Source organism: Panthera uncia, chromosome E3, assembly GCF_023721935.1.
Source record: "Panthera uncia isolate 11264 chromosome E3, Puncia_PCG_1.0, whole genome shotgun sequence".
NCBI classification, from domain to species: Eukaryota; Metazoa; Chordata; class Mammalia; order Carnivora; family Felidae; genus Panthera; species Panthera uncia.
This window is the reverse complement of record NC_064815.1, coordinates 34,996,021-35,016,527: the sequence shown is the minus strand read 5'-3', so window position 1 is coordinate 35,016,527 and position 20,507 is coordinate 34,996,021. Positions and strand designations below refer to the sequence as shown.

Genomic DNA, 20,507 nt, shown 5'->3' with positions numbered 1-20,507 from the left:
AGCATCCACCAGCATCAAAAAAGTCTTTCAAAGCTTTATTCAAAGTTCAGAAGCCCCGTGCACCCCACTAGGCTGCTTCCCAAACACCCAGGTCTCAGGGCTCACATGCACCCCAGAGAGGGGCCTCATATGTCCCCTGCCAGGGTGCCTACCCTCCAAAGCCAGCCAGCCAGCTGGGTGGGGCCATGAAAGGTTCCAGACGCAACCCTCCTGTGGGCTCAATGTGCCGAGGGTTGAAGGAGAAGAGATGTGCTGCCGGGCCGCACGGTGGGTCCACTTGGGGCTCACTTCTGTTGGGGTGTGCTCAGGGCCCCCACTGCAGTGCCAGGAGAGCCCGGGCCTGCGGCTGCAGGGGCTCAGCTGCCCGCTCGAAGCTTGCCCGCTCCCTGCAGAGTGCCTCCAGGACCTCGGCCGGGGCCGCCTTCCCCGTGAACTTGCACACAGGCTCTTCTCTGCGGGGAGAGGGGGCGCCGTGGGGACTCTCCCTGGGGACACTGCCGGGTGGGTGCTGGCAGAGGACACTTAGTGAGCAGCCTCTCCCTGGTGCAAGTCAGCCCAATAACCAGTTCCCTGGCACCTCCTGCAGAGGCCAAGTGGCTGTCGAGTCGGGCTCAAGGCCAGCAGGCCGGCCCTCAGGCAGCCTGCTCGGTGGGACAGCCCCTGGAGTGGGCACAGGGCCCCCACAAGAAGGCCTGGGATGCCGACCAGTACTCACGCCACCCTTAGGAAGGGGTTGTAGAGGAGCTCCTCGCCCAGGGTGGATGGCACTGTGGGCATGTCGTCCTCATCCCTCTTCTGGAATGACCACAGGCCCTTGTCACAGCCTTGTCTCGAGAGCCCCAGACAACTCCGCTCCACTCAGCCCCGCCCCTTCCTGGGGGCAGGAGCAGAAGAAGGGCTGCCTCGCCCCATCTAGTACTTGAGGGCAGCCACCCTTGGGTCAGTTCTGCCAGCTGCCCAGCCCCTTGTCCGAGGCCACCAATCCCTCCCCTCACCAATAGGAGCCTCAGTCAGCAGGATACTCAAGGCTAAGCCAGGTCTGATCACTCCAGGCCAGTCATGCCTGACTCCCCCCGCAGTGCCCCTCCTCCGTCCCAATCTTCATCCACCCTCCAAACCTCGCCATTCAGAGGAGTGGCCGCACCTTGGCCCATGACAGCTTGGCCCTCACGTGGTCATTGCCGGGCTCCACTTTCTGTGCAAACTCAAGGTTGCCCAGCGTGTGCTCGTGGCCACAGAACACCTTCTGGAGAAAGGAGGCACTCAGAGGGTGCACAGTGCTGCCACAGGCAGTGATGGGGGAAGGCGCTCACCGGGGCTGGCCTGGACCCTCCCTGGACCCCAGAACCCCAGGCCTGATCTGCCTGGACTCCTTGGCTAAGGTTCACTCTGTATCTCTGGCACAAGACAGGTACAGAGTGTGGAGGTTGTGCAGGGACTCTGGACCCTGCAGGAAGGCAAGGGATGCCGGCTCACCGTCTCGGGGGGCAGCGTACCCAGGGTCTCGACCAAGCTCTGATACATTTGCTGAGCTGTGCTCTCCAGGCGCAAGCCACAGCCACCCACCGACAGCGCATCCCCTGGGGAGGAGAGCAGGTCAGGGAAGGTGGGGCGGGGTCAGAGGGAGGTGGGGCTGGTGGGGTAGGGCGACCAGTACCCGAGAACACAGCCGGCGGATCAGGACAGTCCTCTTCCCATAGGAAGTAGCTCATGTGGCCGGAGGTGTGGCCCGGCGTCAGGAGACAGCGCACATGGATGGCCCCAAACTGCCGCAGAGGGGCAAGCGGCTGGTGACGCGGGAGGGCCCGCGGCGCCATTCCCACCCCCCACCCCGCCCCCGGACCGGCCCTCACCTGCAGCTCCTCGCCGTGCACCAGCCTGCGGGTCAGTGCGCAGATGCGCTCGTCCGCGCCCAGCACGGCCAGCCCCGGCCGCAGCCGCGCCAGCTCCGCGTTACCCCGCGCATGGTCCCTGCGGACGGGGCGGAAGCAGGATCACAGGCGGGTCGGAGTGGGGCAGGGGCGATGCCCTCGCGCCTCGGCCCGCCCCGACCGCGCTCACCAGTGGTGGTGGGTGGTCAGCACAGTGGTCAGTGACACCCCCTCCCGGCCCACGATCTCCAGCAGCTGAAAGGGATGGGAATTAGGGAGATTCGGCCGGGCCAGGTGGCCGCCCCCCACCCACGCTAGGGCGCCAGGTGTGATGTACACAGACTGCCGGGCAGGCCAGGAACGGGTAGGGGTAGGGGAGACCCAGCAGACGATATCTGAGCGCCCCGTGCGTACAGAACAGTTAGGCACCAGGGAACGGGGAAAACGGAGGTGACGTGGTCCTAACTTGAGGGCAGACTCCAGATTAGAGAATAGGGGAAAGGCCTGCTCCAACCAGGGTGGTCGGGGCGGTGGGGGGACCCTCGGGGGCCAAGTTGCCTAGGCCCGCCGCGGCGCTCCCCGCCGCCCACAGGTTGCCCTCACCCTCTTGGGCACGGCCACGTCCACGGCCACAGCCTCCCGCGTGTGCTCCTCGATGACCAGGTACATGTAGTTATCCTCGAGCACAGGGATGACCTTGACCTTCATGGTCGCAAAGTCCAGGCACCCCGCGTCTTCTCCTAGAGAGGCCCCCCGCTTCTGAGCCCCTGCCCCTGGGCGGGGGCTTCCCTCAAAGCAGGGCTGGGCGAGGGAGGGGTCAGCTCCACACACACTTCGGGGGCCAGAAAGGGAGCCCGCCCCCTGCTCCGTGGACTTCCCGGAGGACCGGTGCGGAAGCCAACGCCCCAAGCTCAGGCGGTCCGGCCAAGTGCGGAGGCCAGCCCCCAGCGACGCCAACGCCGCCGCCGCCCGCTGCGCAGGCCCCGCCCCCCGCCGCCGGCCCCGTCCCCGCGACCGCACCGCCCGCTCCACGCTCAGGCCACGCCCCTCGCGACGATACGACCTCCCCAGCCCCGCCCCACTCACCCCGTCTTCCCCTTGAGCCACGCCCTCCCGTGCCGCTCAGCGCTCTGCCTAAGCCACGCCCCTCGTCGAGGCCCCGCCCCTCTCCAGGCCCGCCCCGCCCCTCTCCAGGCCCGCCCCGCCCCTCAGGCCCCCCTCCCGTCACGGCGCGACACGGGTCCCGAAATGTTCCCCTTACCCGCAAGGGCTGCGCCCGCCCCCCGACTGCGCGGACCGCTTGAGAGACAGCGGGACAGAGATGGGCCCAGGGCACTATCCTCAGGGCCCGAGCGGAGCGCGGCGCTCCGCCTGGCCGCCGCCACCGGCCCGCGCCCCGGCGCGGGGAACAAGCGTGCGCAGGCGGGGGCGCGCGCGTGCCCGGTGGGGGCCGCACGCACGTTCGGCCCCGCCACGCGGGGCGCTGCGGTGCGTCCTCCGCGAAGCCTTCCCGGCTCGGGAGCTGAGCCATTCCTCTTGAGACCCCCAGGCCTTAACTGGAATGTCTGCGTCCCCTTCCCTCAGGCTGGTGGTGAGAGAATCTGCAGTTTGTTCGCCTGCCCATCCCAGCGTCCGACCAGAAACAGCAGGCACACAGGGGGCGCCTGCTGAGTGTGTGAACCCCCACGGTAGAGCAGGGCACTCTGCGAGAGGAAAACGGTAACAGCAGCGGTCACTCTGTCTCACACCTTCCCAGGCTGGGCGCTCTCATGCACTCCTGGTTCCATCTGCGCCCAGGATAAATGCAGCGGTGCTGGTCTGCATTTCGGAGAGGAGAAAACGGAAACCAAAAAGGATGGACCATGGAATGAGCTGAGAGAGTCCCCCTCCCCACCTCCTCAGCCACCACCGAACTTCCCCTTCCCGACTGCCCTCGTGGGTGGGGCCCTCAGAGACCGGGGACCAGCAGGAGACCAACAGAGGCCTTAGCAACGCCCCAAGCCTCTGTGTTGCAGCAACAGGCCACTAGGCAAGGTGGCACTGCACTTGGGCCAGACTTCCTTTTGCTTATGGAGCATGCAGCAGCCCCAGGCCCCAGGCCGGAGCCCCCACCCTGGGCCACTGAGAATGTGAGTCCTTCAAGGACACTCCTGCTTCTGTCATGGGGTCAGGGTGCCTCCCCATCACCTCAAAGGCCAGGAAGGGTGCCATGTCCTGGATTTGATCCTGGCCATGGGAGAAACTGCCTAGTTCACTCAGGCTGTGGGGTGTGTGTGTGTGTGTGTGTGTGTGTGTGTGTGTGTGTAGGAGATATTAGGGAGGAAGAGTGCATGGCTGGTGGCTCCATGGGAGTGGAGGCCACAGCCCAGGCCTGAGACCCACCTGGGGGGTGCGGGTGGGCGGTTCCTCCCCAGGTTCTGCGGCAGGCCGAGGACTGGACAACCAGCCTCAAGACAGAGCTTCCCTCAGATCTACAACTGAGTGAGGAGCAGCGGCTGCAGGTTGGTGTGGGGCCCTGGGGTGCTAGCAAGGAGGGTCCCACAGACCCCACCTCTTACTCTGGCCACCCACAGATCTCCAAGGAGTTGGTTGACCTGCAGATCACAACGCATCACTTGCGGGAGCAACACGAGGCTGAACTCTTCGAGCTGAAGAGTGAGGTGGGTGCCGATGTGTGCCCACATGTGCCCTGAACATACAGGAGGAGGGTGCGTACCGAGGACCAGTGCTGGGAGGGGTCCAGGGGCACCCCATGTGATTGTACACACTCACGGAGTGCCTGTGTCTCCACCTCTCCCGCGTGTGCTCTGGTGCCCTGCATGGGTCCAGACGATGTTGACCTGCCCCGGGTGTCCTGGCAGGCGGGCGCACCTGCTCACCCTGGCCACCCTGCAGGTCCTGCGGCTGGAGAGCCGGGTGCTGGAGCTGGAGCTGCATGGAGATTGTGCAGCCCCGGCAGAGGCTGACCTGGGGCGCCGCCAGAAGCCGGCACAGGGGCTTGGGCACAAGGCCCGGGAGCAGGTACACTCCATCCACCACAGACCCCAGGTCACCCTAAGTGCATGGAGGGCCTGGCTGGGTGGATTGGGCGGCGGGGAGCCAAGCAGGGGTGCACAGGGGCGCAGTGAGGTTGGGACCGGCTCTCCTGTACAGGCACAGCCTGAGGACTTCTTGACCCCTAAGACCGAACAACAGAAGCTGGGGAACAGTGTGAGCGTGCAGCTCCCTAGCCTGGGAATTAGTGCAGATCTGTCCCAGCCCAGGGTGCGGCTGGGCAATGCCAGGGACCCAGAGCTTGGGGTCTCATTCAGCCAGCCCTTGTGTACCCGGCAGCTACAGGGAGAATGGCAGCGAGTGCTGGAGCAGCACAGGGCCCAGAAGCAGGCGCTGGAGACCCGCGTGTGAGTGGCTGCCTCACCCGGGATGGGGAGGATCCGCGAGGGCACCAGGCGCAGATCGGCTGTTCCCAAGAGGCAGAGGGAGGCCCCGCCCTGAGCCCAGCTGAGCTTGACGCCCACGTCTACAGGGCAGATCTGGGTCGGCGGCTGCAGGGAGCCCGAGAGGAGGCCAAGATAGCTGGGCAGCGACTGGCCACACAAGCCATGGTGAGGCCCAGCCCTATCCCCTGACATCTGGTAGACGGGTGTCCTACAGCGTCAGCAAAGGGCCACCTCGTGGAGCGCAGGTTCAAGGCTGCCTCCACCCGCAGGTATTGTCTGCCTGCCAGGGCCAGCTCCGCCAGGCTGAGGCGGAGAACGCCCAGCTGCAGCTGCAGCTCAAGAAGCTGAACCAAGAGTATGCCATCCAGCTGCAGCGATGTGCCCAAGCCGTGGCCGTGAGCACCACCTGGGGGTGGCCCTGTGCTGGGTGGGAGGCTTCGGGTCCCGCGGAGCCCAAGCCTGGCCCGAGCGCGCTGGGCTGCTTCCGGGACACCCCGTGGGCCCGGCCTGTCGCACGGCCCAATCTGCTCCACAGAGGGAACCGTGGGCCCAACCAAGCCCCGCCCTTGTCAGCCCTGGCCCCACCCCCACCCCCAGCCCCGCCCAATCTCCTCCAGGAGTCTGCAAAGCGCACCGGCCAGGTGCCCGAAGCCGCAGCCCTTAGGACGTTCCTGGAGACCACTCTGGAGGACATCCGGGCAGCACACCGCAGCCGTGAACTGCAGTTGGCCCGGGCTGCTCGCGCCTACCGCAAGCGCCTGGCAGATCTGAGCCGTAGACATGAGGAGCTGCTGGCCAACCACAGGTGGGCCCGTCCCTGAGACGGGCACCTGGGGGTGGGGTGGCCCTGTGTGACCCGGCCTGTGGCTTAGTGTGCAGCAGGTGCCGGCGGACCCCAGTGGGGCACCCTGGACCCCCGAGGCTACCTTTGATGCAGCCACCTCAGACCTGGAGCCACTGCCTCTGCACCTGGTCACCGAACTCAGTCACCTACCAGAGAACCAGGCCAGGCTGGAGACGAAGCTCTGGAAGCTCCAGGCCCAGGTGGGCTCTCCCTGCTGCCCTACACTGGCCTTGGAGCTCAGAGCCCCAGAAGAAACCCCAGCCCCAGGACAGGCTCAGCAAAGGTCCAACCCTTGAGTAGCCTGCCTTACTGAGCTGACAGAGAGTTCCTACCACACAGCCTTTCCAGTCCAATGGGCTCATGACGCTGCTCTTGTTCCTACAGAAGGGACCCAGTGGAGCCTCCCAGGGGAGCACATCAGAGCCACAGTGAGTACCCTGGGGTGGGTGTTGGGGAGATCTGCGGGGAGAGCATTCATTTATTCCCCCAACTCTAACTGCAGGGTGGGAGAACAGGGAGGCCCATCTGTGTCCTTGGGTCTCGGTCTATATGGGGGGCATCAACAATCACAGAAAGCCAAGTGCCTGGGGTGAAGGGGGTACCTGACAGGAGAGGGGCTAACCGTGACTAGAAGGATCAGGGAGAGACCCTGAGGAAGGGACATTTCAGCAAGACCCAGAGGACGGAAGGATGAAGAGGTGTGGTGGGATGGCCAGCAGAGGCCCTGGCCCCAGGACCGGATAGGGGCGGGCCGCCTGGTGACTTTCACAGCCCTTGCCTCTAGATCTCCGTGTGTCTGACTACAGTGGGCAGGGACTGTGTCAGCACAACTCCGAGTTTCGAGAAGCAAACCCCTAGAATGGGGAAAGTCTTCCATCAACATCCATACAGCACTGGGGTCACTATTTTACCTCGTGACTTAGGCCTCTCTGAGTCCCTGTACAGGGAAGGCTGTCCTCCTGTACAGATGGCTCAAAGGCCCAAGTGGGGCCCAAAGTGGACAGGTGGGCCCATGCTGTCCTGCACTGGCTCCCAGCAGGCAAATCAGGAATCTAGGTGCCCCAATTTGAGCATGATCATTGGTCAACACCTGGCCTGATGCTGGCCCTCACACATGCCCCTCCCTCTCTCCTCCCAGGGGTCAGGAACCTGCCTCCTGGGCCCAGATCCACCAGAAGCTCCGGGACTTCTCCCGTGGCACCCAGGTAGTGGGCAAGGCCTGGCTGGGGACCCCCTCCTCACACTCTGTCCTGCCTCAGAGCTTCTGCCCTCCCCATGCCAGGCAGAGCTGGAACGTGAGCGGGCAAAGCTACTAGTCCGGGCCACGATGGCTGAGGAGCAACTTTCTGAGCTACAGGACTATGTGGACCAGCACTTAGGCAGGTGGGCTGGGAGTGAACTGAGGGCCTCAGCTCCAGGCAAGAGAGTCACGGCTTGTGCACAGCCAGGCAGGTGACTAAGCCTGACTCCTTTGAGCAGGTACAAACAAGAGATCCTGAGGCTGAGGAAGCTAATGGGTACAGAGGATGTCTGCAAAGTGGGGGCCACCCCTCCAGTCAAGCCCCAGCACTCCAAGACCCACAGCCGCTAGCCAGCTGTCAAATGCACTCAGCAGAACTCTTCGCAGCCGGCATGGAACCCTCCTCACAGCACCCCCTTGCCGGCAGAGGTCATGCCACCCAACCCTCCACCTAACAAGAGTCAGTACGTAGTCCAGAGTCTTTATTGTGTCCAAGTGGTCAGCCAACCTGAGAACGGGGGGCCCCAGGGACTGAGGCAGAACTGGGTTCCGGGGAAGCCTGACCGTTTGGCCCACCACTATGGACATCATAGGCCCAGACACGGTCCAGACCCTCCCCCATCACAGCCACAGGCTGCCAAGTGGGGAGGGGGAAGCGCCCCGACACCACTCGGGCCCCTGCGGGCAACTCTGCCTGCAGCTTGTCTTCCAGCAGGGGGAGCTGTGGGAGAGAGAGCAGGAGGGAGGACAGGGTGGGCAGGATTGAATACAACTGCCCCTGCCCAGCTCCTCCAGGCCCAACCCCTCCACTGAGGGTGGCCCGGGCCTCCCCTGGGGCTAGCAAACCCCAGACCTACCACGCTAGGGGCCAGGAACACAGACACGTTGTGGCAGTCCCTCAGGCTCACCTGCAAGAAGAGGTCACCCCAGCAGGGAGCGGGGCCCCAGCCGAGGAAGAGGTCTGGTGAGCTTGGGGTAACTGTGGCTTCCAAGTCCTGGCCCCAGCCCACGCGGGTGCAGGCAGGGGAACCTGGGGTTGTCAGCAGGGTGGCCAACCCAGAGCTGGAAGTGTGGAGACCAGGCGTGGGGGCCCCTGGGGGTCCGGGACTCCCTGGGTTACCTTCCAGAGGTCCTCACGGAGGTAGCAAACACTGCCGGCACAGCCTGCTCTCCACGCGTGCAGCCGGGCCAGCCCCACTAGCCACGGGTTCAGCTCGTAGCCCACAGCCGGGCGGAGACCGCACTTATGAGCAGCCAGCACCTGTGGGCACACGCAACTGTGGGTCCAGAAGGTGGGGAGGTGCGCTGGCGAGAGGGGGAGACAAGGACACCCCCCCGCATCCCACTCCTTACAATCCTGCCGTCGCCAGAGCCCAGGTCCACCGTCTTTCCAGGACGGCCTCGCAATAGCGACAACACGTGCTCCACCTGCCGCTCACTTGCACCGACATAGGGCACCTGGGCAAGGAGGCAAGCGGGGCTGGGTCCCCAAACCTGATCCCACGTTGGGGGGGGGGGGTGGGGTGAGACGCGCAGAGCTTGCCTCCTGAGCTTTCAAGGTCCCCACCCGCGGCCCGCCAGGGAGAGGCAGCGCCTCCCACTCACTGAGGGTTCGGCTCCGCCCCCGGGCCCCGCCCCCAGCCATGGCCCCGCCCCGCACCTGGAGCCGCAGCGGCACGCGGCGGAAGCCAGGCTGCAGCAGCAGCGCCCACGCGATGTAGGCGGCCAGGCCTGAGCCCGCCGCCGCCTGCAGCAGCTCCAGCGCGCCCAGCCGCCGCTCGCGCAGCTCCGACAGCGCCTCGCCCGGGTCGTCCTGCTCCATGGCGGCGGGACGCGCGCCCCAGGGTCGCCCCGCCCGAAGGCCCCTCCCGGGCTCGGGTCGGACACCCTCACACGCGAGCCGGAAGCCGGAGGGGGCCCTCCTCCCCGCCCCCTACTGGAAGTGGCGGGGAGCCGGAAGTGCGGGGGAGAGCGCCGGAAGCGGCCTTCCACTCGCTTTCCGCCGCGGCCCGGGGCCCTTCCCGCGCGTTCCGGGTCCTACTGGGACGTCTGCGGCCGCCAGCCGCACCGGCCCAGCCGGCGCACGCAGGGGACCCCTGGGAAGGGCCAGGCAGGCGTGGCCGGGGGCGGGGGGCGGCCGTGGAGCTTGGCGGGAAGGGAGCCCCGGGGTGTGGGGCGTCCCGAGCCGCAAGGCTGTCTCAGAGAGACTGGTGGAGGTCCCCGCCCACCGCGACACCCGAAGGCCAGCCAAGCCCGGGGGCGGGCTCAGGGAGGACACCCTCCCGGGCCCTTCCCACAGCTGAAGGCAATTAGCCCGAGTGGACAGGACGGGGAGGGTGCGGCGGAAGTTGGGAGTTCAGCTGAGAGGTAGGGTTGACCGGGAGATCTAGCTGACCCGAGAAGGCACATGTTGGCTGTGAGTGTGGTCGGACGGGGGCCGGATATGAGGGGTCGAGCGACTGGCAGCCGGCCCAGCCACGGGAGTGGAAGAAAGAGCCCCAAGAGCTAGGCAGACCACCTTCCTTCTCCAAAAACGCAAACCCAGAGAAAAAAACAAATAATATGAGTTCCCGGAGGTGATCTGGCAAAGCCTGGGGGTGGGAGAAACAAATAGGGGGACAGAGCCCTGGGTCAGGTGGCAGAGCCAGAACCTCCTCATCCCACCTTGAGGCTGGGTGAGATGTCTCGTGAATGTTAGGGGCTTTCATGTACACAGGTCATGGCCTGGCTACTTGGACATCCGCGACCCTGGTCCGGAGCCTCAGCATCAGACAATATAAACATGCCCAAGACCCCTGCCCCCACCTTCAGGTACACGTCGCCTCACATGCCTGCCTGTACTTGTCCCCAACTGGCCCCAGTCCTGAAAGACAGGCACCTGTGGGTGGCAGGAAACTCCAGTGCCATGCTCCCAAGAAATGAGCACTGGGGAGGAGGGTCGGCCCCACGTGGCTCACAGGATCCTGTCTCCTGTGGGACTGTCACTGGGCCCTCCCCAGAAAGAAAGTTTGTGCACTGGGCTCTAGGCAGTTGGGGGGGGGGGGTGCTTACACAGTACCCCACCCTTGTGTGTTTTGTTCCTTGTTTTATTCCTAGGGTAGCACCTGGCACCTAGAAGGCACTCAATAAAAGCTGTTGACTGAATGAATGCACGTAACCAGACTCCTCAGTGCACACACCCCACAACTCTCATGTTTACTCAGGTGCTCTGCTCCTCAGCAGTCGGGCACGTACCTGTGTGAGTGCACATGCCCAGAGGTGCCCCACAGGCCAGCTCCCTTAGCCCACAGCCCCCACATACATGCTCACCCACACCGTTTCCCCTTGCCCCCGCCCCCCAGGGCAGGCATGAAGCCCCTGGCCCAAGACTTTGGGGCATGACCTGGAGCACCCCGGGCCTCCTTTAGCCCTGTTAGCCATACCCACTTCTGCCCTTTCTGCACCTTATGAAAAGAATACTAGTTGCAAAGTTAGCACTTTGCGGAGGGGGTGTGCATGGGAGGCTCAGGCACTTCCTGGGACAGGTGCGTAGAGACCAGTGTCCAACCAAGGGCTCAGCCCAGAGCAGCCGCCCTACGTTTTTGTGGACAGGTGGTCTGGGAGGCAGTCCACAGTGACCCCCGGGTGTGGCCAGGGGCGTCCTTCCCATGAAAGGCTGTGGGGAACTGACCACAAAATCAGGACAGATACCAAGGGTAAGGATAGCCTTGGAGAGGAAGCCGTCCTTGGGGCCTGGACAAAGCAGAAACCTCCCAGCAGAGGAGGAGGATCAGGAGAGTACACCCATCTCTTCCTCCTCTGGTCTTTGCCGAGATGCTCTTCGGTGAGGGGAAGAGTCCAGGGGAAAGGTCCAGGCTGGAGATCAAAACACAGGGTCATCAGCACACTGATGGTTTTTAAAGCCACGAGGCTGCTCCAGCTCTCCGATGAGTGAATGTCAAGGGACAGGAGAGGTCTACTGCGTGACCCTGAGCACTCCATGGTTGAGAGTTTGGGGAGAAGGGAGCGGCAGTGAGCCTCAGGAGGGCGGGTGGCTGCAAACCCCTGGGAACCTGCCTCCCCTACCCACAAGTGTCAGCCAAATCTGGAGGAAGGAGCCCTGCATCTGGGCCCTGCACAGACCGGCCGGCCTCTCTTTTAGTCTCAGCTCCTGCCTGAAAGATGAGGCGGCCCCCGGCCTCCATGCCCACCGTCAGCTCCTTCCCCACTGCAGACTGGCGGATGAGGATGGGAAGCTGTTTCTGGGGCTGAGCCTGTGAGTCCGGGTGCCCCACCCCCACCCTGAGCTTTGGCTTCCTCAGGAACGCGTGGGGTTGGAGTGAGCAGAGTCAGCCAGTCCCGGTTCAGAAGCCCTCGCGTGCACCCCCGCCCCAGGGGCATTCAGCCTCCGCACAGGGCTTTGTCCCAAACTGCCCTGGCCTTTTATGTGACTGAGGCTGAAGAGGAAGGCGGAGGCAGCAACAATGGGGCCAGTGGCGGGAAACGGGCCTTAGAGACCCCATTGTATCACCCTGCCCTCCAGAAACGGTGCCCGACCCTGCAGGGCAGACCCCGCTCCCGTGAGGATGAGCCATGTCCGGATGCTACGCACGTCTCAGGGCCCTCAGGACAGAGGGGGCCGTTCTTCCCCGAGGATCGGATGGACGCGGCCAGGATGACTCTGCTGGGCTCCCAGCGGACCACAGAGGGAAGTCTGGCATCCTGCCAGATTGCACCGCCTTCCCTCACAGGCTAGGAGTGCTGTCTTCCTGCCTGTCCCCCAGTAAAGGACCCCTCCCACCTCAGACCTGGGGAGTTACAGCCCTTTTTCCGCTTGCATTCTCACTTACGGAAGAACCTGGCCTCGAAGGAAGGAGCAGCAGGGCTGAGGATCACGTGGGAGGAAGGGTCCCTGCTTCCCCCCAACCCAAGCAGCAGCTCGCCTTCAAGGCACGGGCACGGGCCACTCTCCCACTCACTAGCCGGGTGGCCTTAGACAAGGCATCACTGCCCAGAGCCTCAGTGTCCTACTCCGAAGCAGAAATCGGAGCAGTGGGGCTGGGGGGGCTTAGATGGCCCAGGCTCAGGCATGGGACACTCCATCTACGCTGGCTAATGACATCAGTGTTCTTATTGGTTATGGCTATCACCTCAGAAGCAGCTGGGACCCTGAGGAGGCTGTCCCTCCCCACCCACCCTCTCCCAGCCCCTCCCCAGTGCCCTGCTCCCGGCCGCTCAGTCCAGTGCCACCTCACAGGGGTGGAGGTGGTCGGCGTGGGCAGCCGCATAGGCACGGCTGAATTCCTGGAAGCGGGGTGCACAGCCCAGCCAGGCCTCACCAAAGCGGCTCCAGCCCATGAAGAGGAAGGCGCCGGGGCCAGGACGGACGCCGCAGCGCAGCGGGGTGTGAATGGAGGCCTGGCCCCCGGACTCCCCGACCCGGAACAGCGGCAGCGTCTGTCGGAGGACACGGGCAGCTGCCACTGTGATAACAGATTCCTGCAGCTCTGTGTTGTGGGCAACCCCGCGGATGGTTCCGTTGATCACTGCGAGGAGACAGGCTGCCAGTGGCTTGCAGGGCAGGGCAGGGCAGACCCCAGCCCCCACCCCCCTGCGGTGGGGACACTCACCAAAGTCGCTGGTGCACGCAGTCAGCAGGAGCTCGGCATCGCTGCAGGGCCTGCAGACACCTGGCATGAAGGGCGGATCCCGACTGTAGGTCCTGCCCTCTCCTGGACCCCCCTAGGCCTCCCCCCAGCTAGAGGCAGGAGGGAGAGGGCAGGCCGCCAGACCCTCCCCTCACGGCCTGATGGCAACGGGGGACCTGAGGGAGCAGACGGGCACACACATCTTGAAGACACGCTGTATTCGGGGTGACACTTGCACGCTCGTGCAGGCACAGACGTGGGCCTAGGGGCCGTGCCCAGTGCGCGGGCACAGGGACTCGCCGACCTGCAGGGGGTGTCTGGGGGCACACTCCCATACACCCATCTTACATATGCACACCAGCACGAGGGAACCCTGCGGCCCCCAGAGCTGCCTCCCGCCGCCCAAAGACACCAGCCCAACCTGGTGGGAGACAGGAGGGACTTTGGAGTAGTTGGCCTGGGGCCAGGGTGCAGAACAGAAAGATCCCCTGTGGGGTCAGGCTTCAAGTTCTAAGAGAGTAAAGAGCTGGGCCTGGTGCCCTGCAGGGGGGGGGGGCAAGGCAGCGTCTCCATGGTGACCAGGCACACACTGGACTTTTTGTTGTACTAGACTGGGGGAGGGGAGGGAGGTCACTGCCGGGCCAGGGAGCCCTGGACAGCTTTGGCTGGAGGCTTTGATTCTGTCCCTCCGTCTTCCCCTCCCCCAACCCCTCAGGGACCAGGAGTCCCCGCGGCCTCCCCTTTCCCCCATTCTGCCCAGTGCTAGCTCTTTCCCTAGGCTGAATCATGAGGGATTGCCCGCCCCCTTTCCAGACCCTCCGACCTGTCCTCGCTAGCTGTGTGGCCTCTGACAACCCATTTCGCTCTCATGCCTGTTGCTCTCCCTGTACAGTGGGGACGACAGGCCCACCCCCCACCCAGCTCATCACTCACCATCGGCACCAAGACCGTGGGCCTGTGGAGGCAGCTCTGGGTACCTGTCCTCGTGCGTTTCGAAGCGGAAGGAAGCCACGCGGCGGCTGATGTCTGGGTGCGGGGTGGCCTGCAGGAAGAGGGCCCGGCGCTCACGGGGACCCCAGCGCACGCACCGGCCCCCCGCCGGGCCCAAACCCTCGGCCAGCAGCAGCTCCAGGGCGCCGCCCGCCCGCTCCGCGAAGACTTGGGCGCCTGCGAAGGACCGCGCGGGCCGCAGGCAGGCGATGCCCGAGCGCGTGCCGGAGCCGGAGCCGGCCAGGGTCAGGCGCAGCGCCCCGGCCGGGTACAGCCACTGGATCACGCCCTCCGAGCAGGCCAGGGACAGCTGCCCCACGCTGCCCGGCTCCTGGGTCAGGCCGCTGGGGACAGGACGGGAGGCGCTGAGGCAGGCGGCCCGCGTCCCCACCCGGCACGGCCCGCTCGCCCTGCACCCTCCCCCGCAGCCAGCGGCAGCTGTGTTCACTTTGTTCTCCGGACCCCGGGGGCGCGGCCTTGGGGCGGTCGTACCTGCCGCTCCAGCTGCAGCCGTCCCCCGAGTAGCCGGCGTGGGTGGCGGTGGCCAGGAGGCCCCAGCAGAGCGCGCAAAGCAGAGCAGGGGGCGGCATGGCGCGGGCGGGCGGGCGGGGCGGCGGCGGGAGCCCCTAGGTCGCCAGCCGGCCCCGCGCACCCCTCCGCCCGCGCCGCACGGCAGCGGGGCAGTCCCGCCGGGTCCCGGGCGGCCGGGAGGCGGCGGGCCGGGCGCAGCCAATCGCGGCGCGGCCCAGGAACTTTCCACCAATCGCAGCGGCGCTCGCAGGGACGGGAGGCCGAGCCTCGGCCGGGGAGGCGCGGAGGACCGAGCTCGGGGCTCTGTGTGCCGTGTGTCCCCAGCTCGGGACCCCCGACCCCGGCCTCGCCGTGTGCGCCCATGTCCTGGAGCCCCGGGCCGGGATAGGGATGGGAAAGGCGCCCACTGGAGCCTCGGGGCCGGGGCGGGTGGTGGGGTGCTGTGGGGCGGGGGGGAGGGGAGGAGGAAGGGCGGCTCATCTCGGTGACCCTTTCCAAGAGTGGGCCCTGGGCTTCCAGCTCCCATCGTGCCCCGACCTGGCCCTGCTGATTCGTCCCAAGAGGTGGCCACCGAACCCCCAAGGATGAGGAGCCCGATGCTAGGCATGTGGGCACCACGGAAAACCAGGAGCCAAAGGACAGCCCTGAGCCCCAGAATCAGGAGGTCCAGACAAACTGAAATGGGGCTAAAACCAAACACCCCAGGGTGCGTGTGGAGGCTGTGTGTGGGGAGGGCGGGGAGCCCAGAGATTTCCTGGGAGCAAGGACTTCCTCTTCGTAGAGGGAATGGGCAACAGATGGCCAGGTAGGGCCTGGAGAGGATTGCAGGCATGGGGGGAGGGGGGAAGCAGACTGCCCTGGCAAAGGCCCAGAGCTGGGTGAAACCCCTGAGTCAGATCACAGAGGCTCTAGGCACAAAGCCAGGAGTCCAACCGCGTACTCCAACCCTTGGGGTCACTGAGAGCTTTTAACCAGGGTCTGCAGGTAACAATATAGGCTCTCTGCCATCTGTGGATGTGAACCCTCCACACCACTGCCCCCCACTCAGCCCTCCAGCTACTCCTGAGCCTGAAGGGCATGGCTGGCACATGAGGGAGGTGGTCCCAAGGAGAAAGGGGACACACCCCAGGGCACAACAGGCCCCTGGCTCCAGGCAAGGTGGAGTGAAAACCAACTATCGCAACAGCCAAAAGGCAGAAGGAACCTAAGTGTTTACAGACACAGGAGAGGATAAACAAAATGTCCATCCAACAGTGGACTGTGATTCCACCTTAGAAAGGAAGGAGGGGCACCTGGGTGGCTCAGTCGGTTTAGCCCCAACTTGGGCTCAGGTCATGGTCTCGTACATAGTTCATGAGTTCCAGCCTCAGACTCTAGGCTGACAGATCAGAGCCTGGAGCCTGTTTCACATTCTGTGTCTCCCTCTCTCTCTGCCCCTTCCCTGCTCATGCTGTGTCTCTCTCTGTCTCAGAAATAAATAAACACTAAAAAATAAAAATTAAAAAAATGGTCAAGGGAGCAAATTTTACTCAGTTAAAAATGAAAGAGGTAGACAGGGCCCGTGCTGGGAACATAGAAGGCAAAAGAGGTTCCAGTAGGAGGAGGGGAGAGGGCACCCCGGACAACACCACAGGTGCTGCGGCCCAGGCGCCGGCGTCCACCTCCCACCTTCTGAACACTCTCTAGGGCCCGTGTCCAGCCGCGGTCTCTGAGGCACGTAGTGGGCTCCGGGCGCCCTCTGGTGGCAGCGTGAGGAGTCAGCTGCAGACTCACCCCTGCCAGCCTAGAGCCCCTGTCTCTGACTCCCCACTGCCAGCTCTCCCCCAGAGAATGAGTCAATGTCCTGTGGGTGTCCGTGGCCAGCGGCCTGGCCCTGAGCCGTCTCCTCATCACCAGGATTCCCCCGTGCAGACCTCTTACCGTCGCCCAGTGGGTAATGCTGACTCTCTCCCTCAGAAAACCTGCACAGGGGCAACCTGTCTTCACAGCTGCTGCCCTCCCACCAGCAAAGTACCTTGCTGTCGTTAGCCATCAAAGATCTGCTTCCCGTAGGATAAGGAGTCCATCAGGCCATGCCTGCCCTCGATCACTGAGTGCAGTGACCAGAAACACTGCAGGTGTTCAGTAAATACATGAGCAGTGAGTGGCTGCACCAATGAGTGAACAGAGGGCTGAATGAGTGAATGAAAGACATCTCAGACTCCAGTGTCTGTGCTCACATGCCCCCAGCTCCAGGACCTTCAGGGCCCTGACCCTCTCAAGGGGCCTCTCTCCATCCCCACCCATACCCTAGTTCTTCGCAGGGGGTGCAGCTGAGGCTGGACAAGGAGGGGCATCCACACGGAGCCCTGTACTCAAGCAGGGGGTCGGCCCCCGAGGACAACAGATGCCTGACAGGAAGCCCCAGCCCTGGGGGCACAGGCAAGGAACCCTCATGACCAAGGCAGGGGCTGAGCTGGTCGAAGACCTGGGGGAGCGGCAGGTCCGAGAAACAGGGGGAATGCCTCAAGGACAGTGTGGAGCCCAGGACAGACCTGGAACCAGGAAGGTGGCGAGTTGGAGGAGTGCAGGTCCAGTCCCGGGCCCATCAGGTACCGAAGGGCCTGCCCTTGGCCTGGAGGGGACAGTGAACAGGGCCCCAGAGTAAGAAAGCCCAGACAGAGAGGTCAAGTTCTTTCACTCGCACAAGACTCGCCTGGGCTCTCATTTCAGCAAAAGTGGGGGAGAAGGAGAGGTGAGGCCCGAGCAGAGGCCAGCCCTGCCTGAGTCCCCAGCTGGACCTGTGGTCATCCAGACCCTTGCAGCTAGGCCCACCTGGATGTGTTGCCCCTCTGGGGTGGGGCTAGGGGCTGGGGACAGCAGAGACAGTTCCCAAACTGAGTGCCAGGGGGTTCTAGGAGCCTACCAGAACCCGGACCCCCCAGTGATGTGCTCTGATGGTATCCACCATGAGCACTGGCCTGGATTGCCCCTACCCAGCTTGACCCAGGGTCTCCCAAGGTGCTGGAGTGACCAGCCTGCCCAGAGACCCCATCAGGGAAATGGTTGTATCTGCTGACTCTTCTGGCTCCCCTTTGCCAGCACCCCATTTCCCTGACCCTCACCCCCAGGAGAATCTGGCCTTGCCCACCTATGGATGCTGCATCTGGAGACCCTCGACAGCAAGGTTCCTGTCTTGGGGAGGTTTTCTTCCCCTTGACAAGAAATCCACCCCCCCACACACACACACACACCTTGTATCTTCTGGAGGAGCCAAAAATGCAGCTGCAGATTGACTTGCAGCTGAGCTAAAAATAACTGCCAGGCTCCAGCCAGGGCCCAGGAAAATATCTCATTGCTAGGAGACGACCGTTACTGGGAGACCGCCATTGCTAGGCGACAGGGTTGCCGTGGTGACAGCTGGGCCCTGAGTCATGCTCAGCCCTGTTGCTCCGCCCCTCTGCCCCTGGCAGTCGGCTGGGTCCCAAGAGGAGGAAAGGCTGGGAGCAGAAGGCAGCAAAGGGGCCCACCCCCTGATGCCCACAGCCACCATGGCCACACCAGGCTTTGAGGTTCTCACTCCTGTGGGCGCCCATTCCAGCAGTGGAGTGGTGAGGACGGCAGAACACACAACTCTGCCCCACACGGCCCCTCCCCGGGTGCTGGGGCACGGGAGGGAGGGTGGGGACAGAGGCGGAAAGTGTGACCCATGGCTCCATAGCAGGAAGCTTCAGAGCCTGCCGAATTACAATCGGGCATGGGGCTCTCACAGCCTGGGCTGTGCTAGCTGGCGTGCTGACCTTCAGGGCACCCCCTTGGACCCCACACCTATTTCCCAGGAGGGGAAATATTTGCCTGATCCCCCCCACCACCACCACCACGGACGGGAGGATTTGGGCCAGGCAGGTGGCTCCAGGCCACATGTACCCAGAGCCCCCACAAGGAACTGCCTGAGGACCTTCTGTAAGGAACCCCAGGTCAGCCATGAGGAGTGACCGCATCGTGGGCAGCCCCAACCCCTGATGTCACCCTTCTCCCCGTCTCATAGAAAGGACTCAGGGTGGGATGCGCCAACAGCCTTCGCTCCTCACCCTCCCGGGACTAAACAACCGGAAACCTCCAGCAGCCTGGACTGGGGAGACTCCTCTGTGCTCATGCACCAGCCCAAGGAGTGCTCCAGGGGAGGGAGTATTTTAGGTGATGTGCTGCTGTAGGTGAGAAGTGCTCCAGGTGAGGAGTGCTCCATGGCACGGGGTGTTCAGGTGAGGGGACACCACAGGGGAGCACTGTGGCCCTGGAGGAAGGCCAGTGTGGCCACAGCTCCAAGAGCAAGGGGCCAGGTATAGGGCACAGCTGGGGGCCGACGGTGCTGGAGACTCGGGGTTTCTTGGGCTGCAGCGGAGCAGACAGAGCCCTAGGAGGATGGAGCCGAATCCCCTGCACCACGGGGAGAACAGTGGCCGCCATCAGCCATGGAGGAGAGCAGCTGGCTGGCTGGACGGGGAGGGTGAAAGAGGTGGAGGAGGGAGCAGAACCCACTGGTATTCGGGAGGCAGGCTTGTACAACGGTATTTCACATCCCTCCGAATAAATATTTTTCTTCGCTCAGATCCTTCCAAGGCAGGGAGTCTTCTGAGGCCCCGCTGAGGGCGGAACTCGCTCTCTGCATGAGGTCCTGGCACCTCCTGGAAGCAAGAGGTAAAACCCTGTCCTCCAGGTCACGGTCACGCACCCTCCACACCCGGGCCCCCACGGGGTGGAGGATGAACTGGAAGGCCAGCCCGCTGGACTTGCACACCAGGGGCGACCGTGTGGGTGACAACACTCAGTCACCCCAGAGGTCTGCACGCGTCCTATTCTGACTGCCCGTGCCAAGCTCCCTGCTTCGACCAGAATTAGCACAAAGGCAAGACACTGATTCTTGAGCCCCTGCCACACGGGAAAGCGGCCGTCACCCCAGCCTCAGCAACCGGATCCAGGGCCCTGCACACAGCGAAAGCAGCGCTCCAGCTCGCAAACAGCTAGGCTCCCCCCCTGCAGCTGCCCCCACCTCACAGCAGCCCCACTGGGTCCTGCTTCCCACCAAACGCTGCGAACACCAGCTGTTTTCATTTCCCTCTGCCTCTCCAGGGCCTTCCCTCTTGGCCTTAAGGCTCCTCCCCTAATATGAAGACCCCTCTCTTCTCTCTCCACACCTGATCCCTCCCCAGTCTCTGCTCCCAGGAGACCCCGGGATGGGGTCCGGGATGGTCACCAGTAGCCTCCATTCTCTGCTCTGAGCCTGCTGGGAGGCCGGAACAGAGCCCTGCACACCCTCCCTCTGCATCCCACCCGGGCCCCTCTCCCAGCCTGGTCCCTACACAGCGGCCATTACCAACACCCGCCTCCAGCGGGTTCCAGAGCGGGCTCGTCAGGCTCAAGTCCTCAAAACCTAAAAACCCGTGCACACCCCTTCCGGGGTAACTTCGCCCACCCTGCCATCCTTGGGGTCGCCTGTCAAGCGTCCTGTCCTCAGGAGCGACGCCTCCAGCCCCCTCCCGCGGTTACTGTCACGTGGCCCTCTTGAAATTTCATCGCGCTTGTCACTCCCTTGAAATGATCTGGTGGTCACTTGTTTCTCGGCTCTGCGGGAGAGGGGGCGTCCCCGCTGCGGGGGGTTCTGGACTTGGCACCCAGCAGGTGCGCCGGAGACGTGAGGGCCATGAAGGGGGCTTGGCCGCCCGCTCCGCTCCGCAGGAAGGGCTGCGAGGGGGAGGGGGGCACCGTCCTTGCCCTCGAAGGTGGCATCCCAGGGTCGGGACGCGCGGGGCCGGCACCTGTCTGCGCGGGACCACGTACCCCCGAGCCAACCGCCGGCGCCAAAGAGCTCGAGTCCTCTCCCCCCGCAGGGCTCCGCGCAGAGAGGGCTCTCCCCGGGCCGGCGGCTCTCGGGCTGCGCGCCCTGCCCGCCCCGCCCCGCCCCGCCGTGCGCGCGGGTCTGCTGTT

The 20,507-nt window shown here is 64.4% G+C and overlaps 4 protein-coding genes and 1 long non-coding RNA gene across 11 annotated transcripts; 2 read left to right on the top strand and 3 right to left on the bottom strand.

Moving 5' to 3' along the window:
- Positions 1-19: 19 nt before the first annotated feature.
- HAGHL (hydroxyacylglutathione hydrolase like) lies at positions 20-2,873 on the bottom strand. Of its 3 annotated transcripts, none has more exons than XM_049639115.1 (8): positions 2,475-2,866; positions 2,062-2,126; positions 1,854-1,971; positions 1,658-1,766; positions 1,477-1,580; positions 1,145-1,243; positions 716-795; positions 20-452 (listed from the first exon to the last, which is right to left on the bottom strand). In XM_049639115.1, the coding sequence occupies exons 1-8, from the start codon at positions 2,577-2,579 to the stop codon at positions 305-307; spliced, it is 828 nt and encodes a 275-aa protein (XP_049495072.1). In that variant the 5' UTR covers positions 2,580-2,866; the 3' UTR covers positions 20-304. The 3 variants fall into 3 exon arrangements, with proteins under 3 accessions (XP_049495072.1, XP_049495071.1, XP_049495073.1); XM_049639114.1 differs by having other exon boundaries at positions 1,145-1,246; positions 2,475-2,865; XM_049639116.1 differs by lacking the exon at positions 716-795 and having other exon boundaries at positions 1,145-1,246; positions 2,475-2,873.
- A 260-nt stretch (positions 2,874-3,133) lies between these two features.
- CCDC78 (coiled-coil domain containing 78) lies at positions 3,134-7,772 on the top strand. Of its 4 annotated transcripts, none has more exons than XR_007459662.1 (13): positions 3,134-4,000; positions 4,286-4,372; positions 4,445-4,531; positions 4,767-4,892; positions 5,205-5,272; positions 5,398-5,476; positions 5,581-5,706; positions 5,929-6,116; positions 6,184-6,355; positions 6,540-6,583; positions 7,294-7,360; positions 7,442-7,534; positions 7,635-7,772. XR_007459662.1 is itself a non-coding variant. In XM_049639113.1 (13 exons), exons 1-13 carry the CDS (start codon positions 3,941-3,943, stop codon positions 7,652-7,654), a joined length of 1,221 nt encoding a protein of 406 aa, XP_049495070.1. In that variant the 5' UTR covers positions 3,134-3,940; the 3' UTR covers positions 7,655-7,772. The 4 variants fall into 4 exon arrangements, 2 of the variants coding, with proteins under 2 accessions (XP_049495070.1, XP_049495069.1); XR_007459661.1 differs by having other exon boundaries at positions 7,442-7,538; XM_049639113.1 differs by having other exon boundaries at positions 7,438-7,534.
- Positions 7,773-7,860: 88 nt separating this feature from the next.
- ANTKMT (adenine nucleotide translocase lysine methyltransferase) lies at positions 7,861-9,324 on the bottom strand. 2 transcript variants are annotated; one of them, XM_049639117.1, is made up of 5 exons: positions 9,056-9,324; positions 8,749-8,853; positions 8,516-8,656; positions 8,253-8,303; positions 7,861-8,116 (listed from the first exon to the last, which is right to left on the bottom strand). In XM_049639117.1, exons 1-5 carry the CDS (start codon positions 9,215-9,217, stop codon positions 7,895-7,897), a joined length of 681 nt encoding a protein of 226 aa, XP_049495074.1. In that variant the 5' UTR covers positions 9,218-9,324; the 3' UTR covers positions 7,861-7,894. The 2 variants fall into 2 exon arrangements, with proteins under 2 accessions (XP_049495074.1, XP_049495075.1); XM_049639118.1 differs by lacking the exon at positions 8,749-8,853 and having other exon boundaries at positions 9,056-9,319.
- Positions 9,325-9,637: 313 nt separating this feature from the next.
- Positions 9,638-14,694, bottom strand: METRN (meteorin, glial cell differentiation regulator). Its single transcript, XM_049639119.1, has 3 exons — positions 14,505-14,694; positions 13,956-14,356; positions 9,638-12,920 (listed from the first exon to the last, which is right to left on the bottom strand). Exons 1-3 carry the CDS (start codon positions 14,600-14,602, stop codon positions 12,610-12,612), a joined length of 810 nt encoding a protein of 269 aa, XP_049495076.1. The 5' UTR covers positions 14,603-14,694; the 3' UTR covers positions 9,638-12,609.
- A 3,286-nt stretch (positions 14,695-17,980) lies between these two features.
- LOC125928616 (uncharacterized) lies at positions 17,981-20,112 on the top strand. The gene is made up of 3 exons (XR_007459726.1): positions 17,981-18,133; positions 18,571-18,752; positions 19,132-20,112. It is a non-coding gene; the product is annotated as an uncharacterized LOC125928616 (long non-coding RNA).
- The last annotated feature ends 395 nt before the right edge of the window (positions 20,113-20,507 follow it).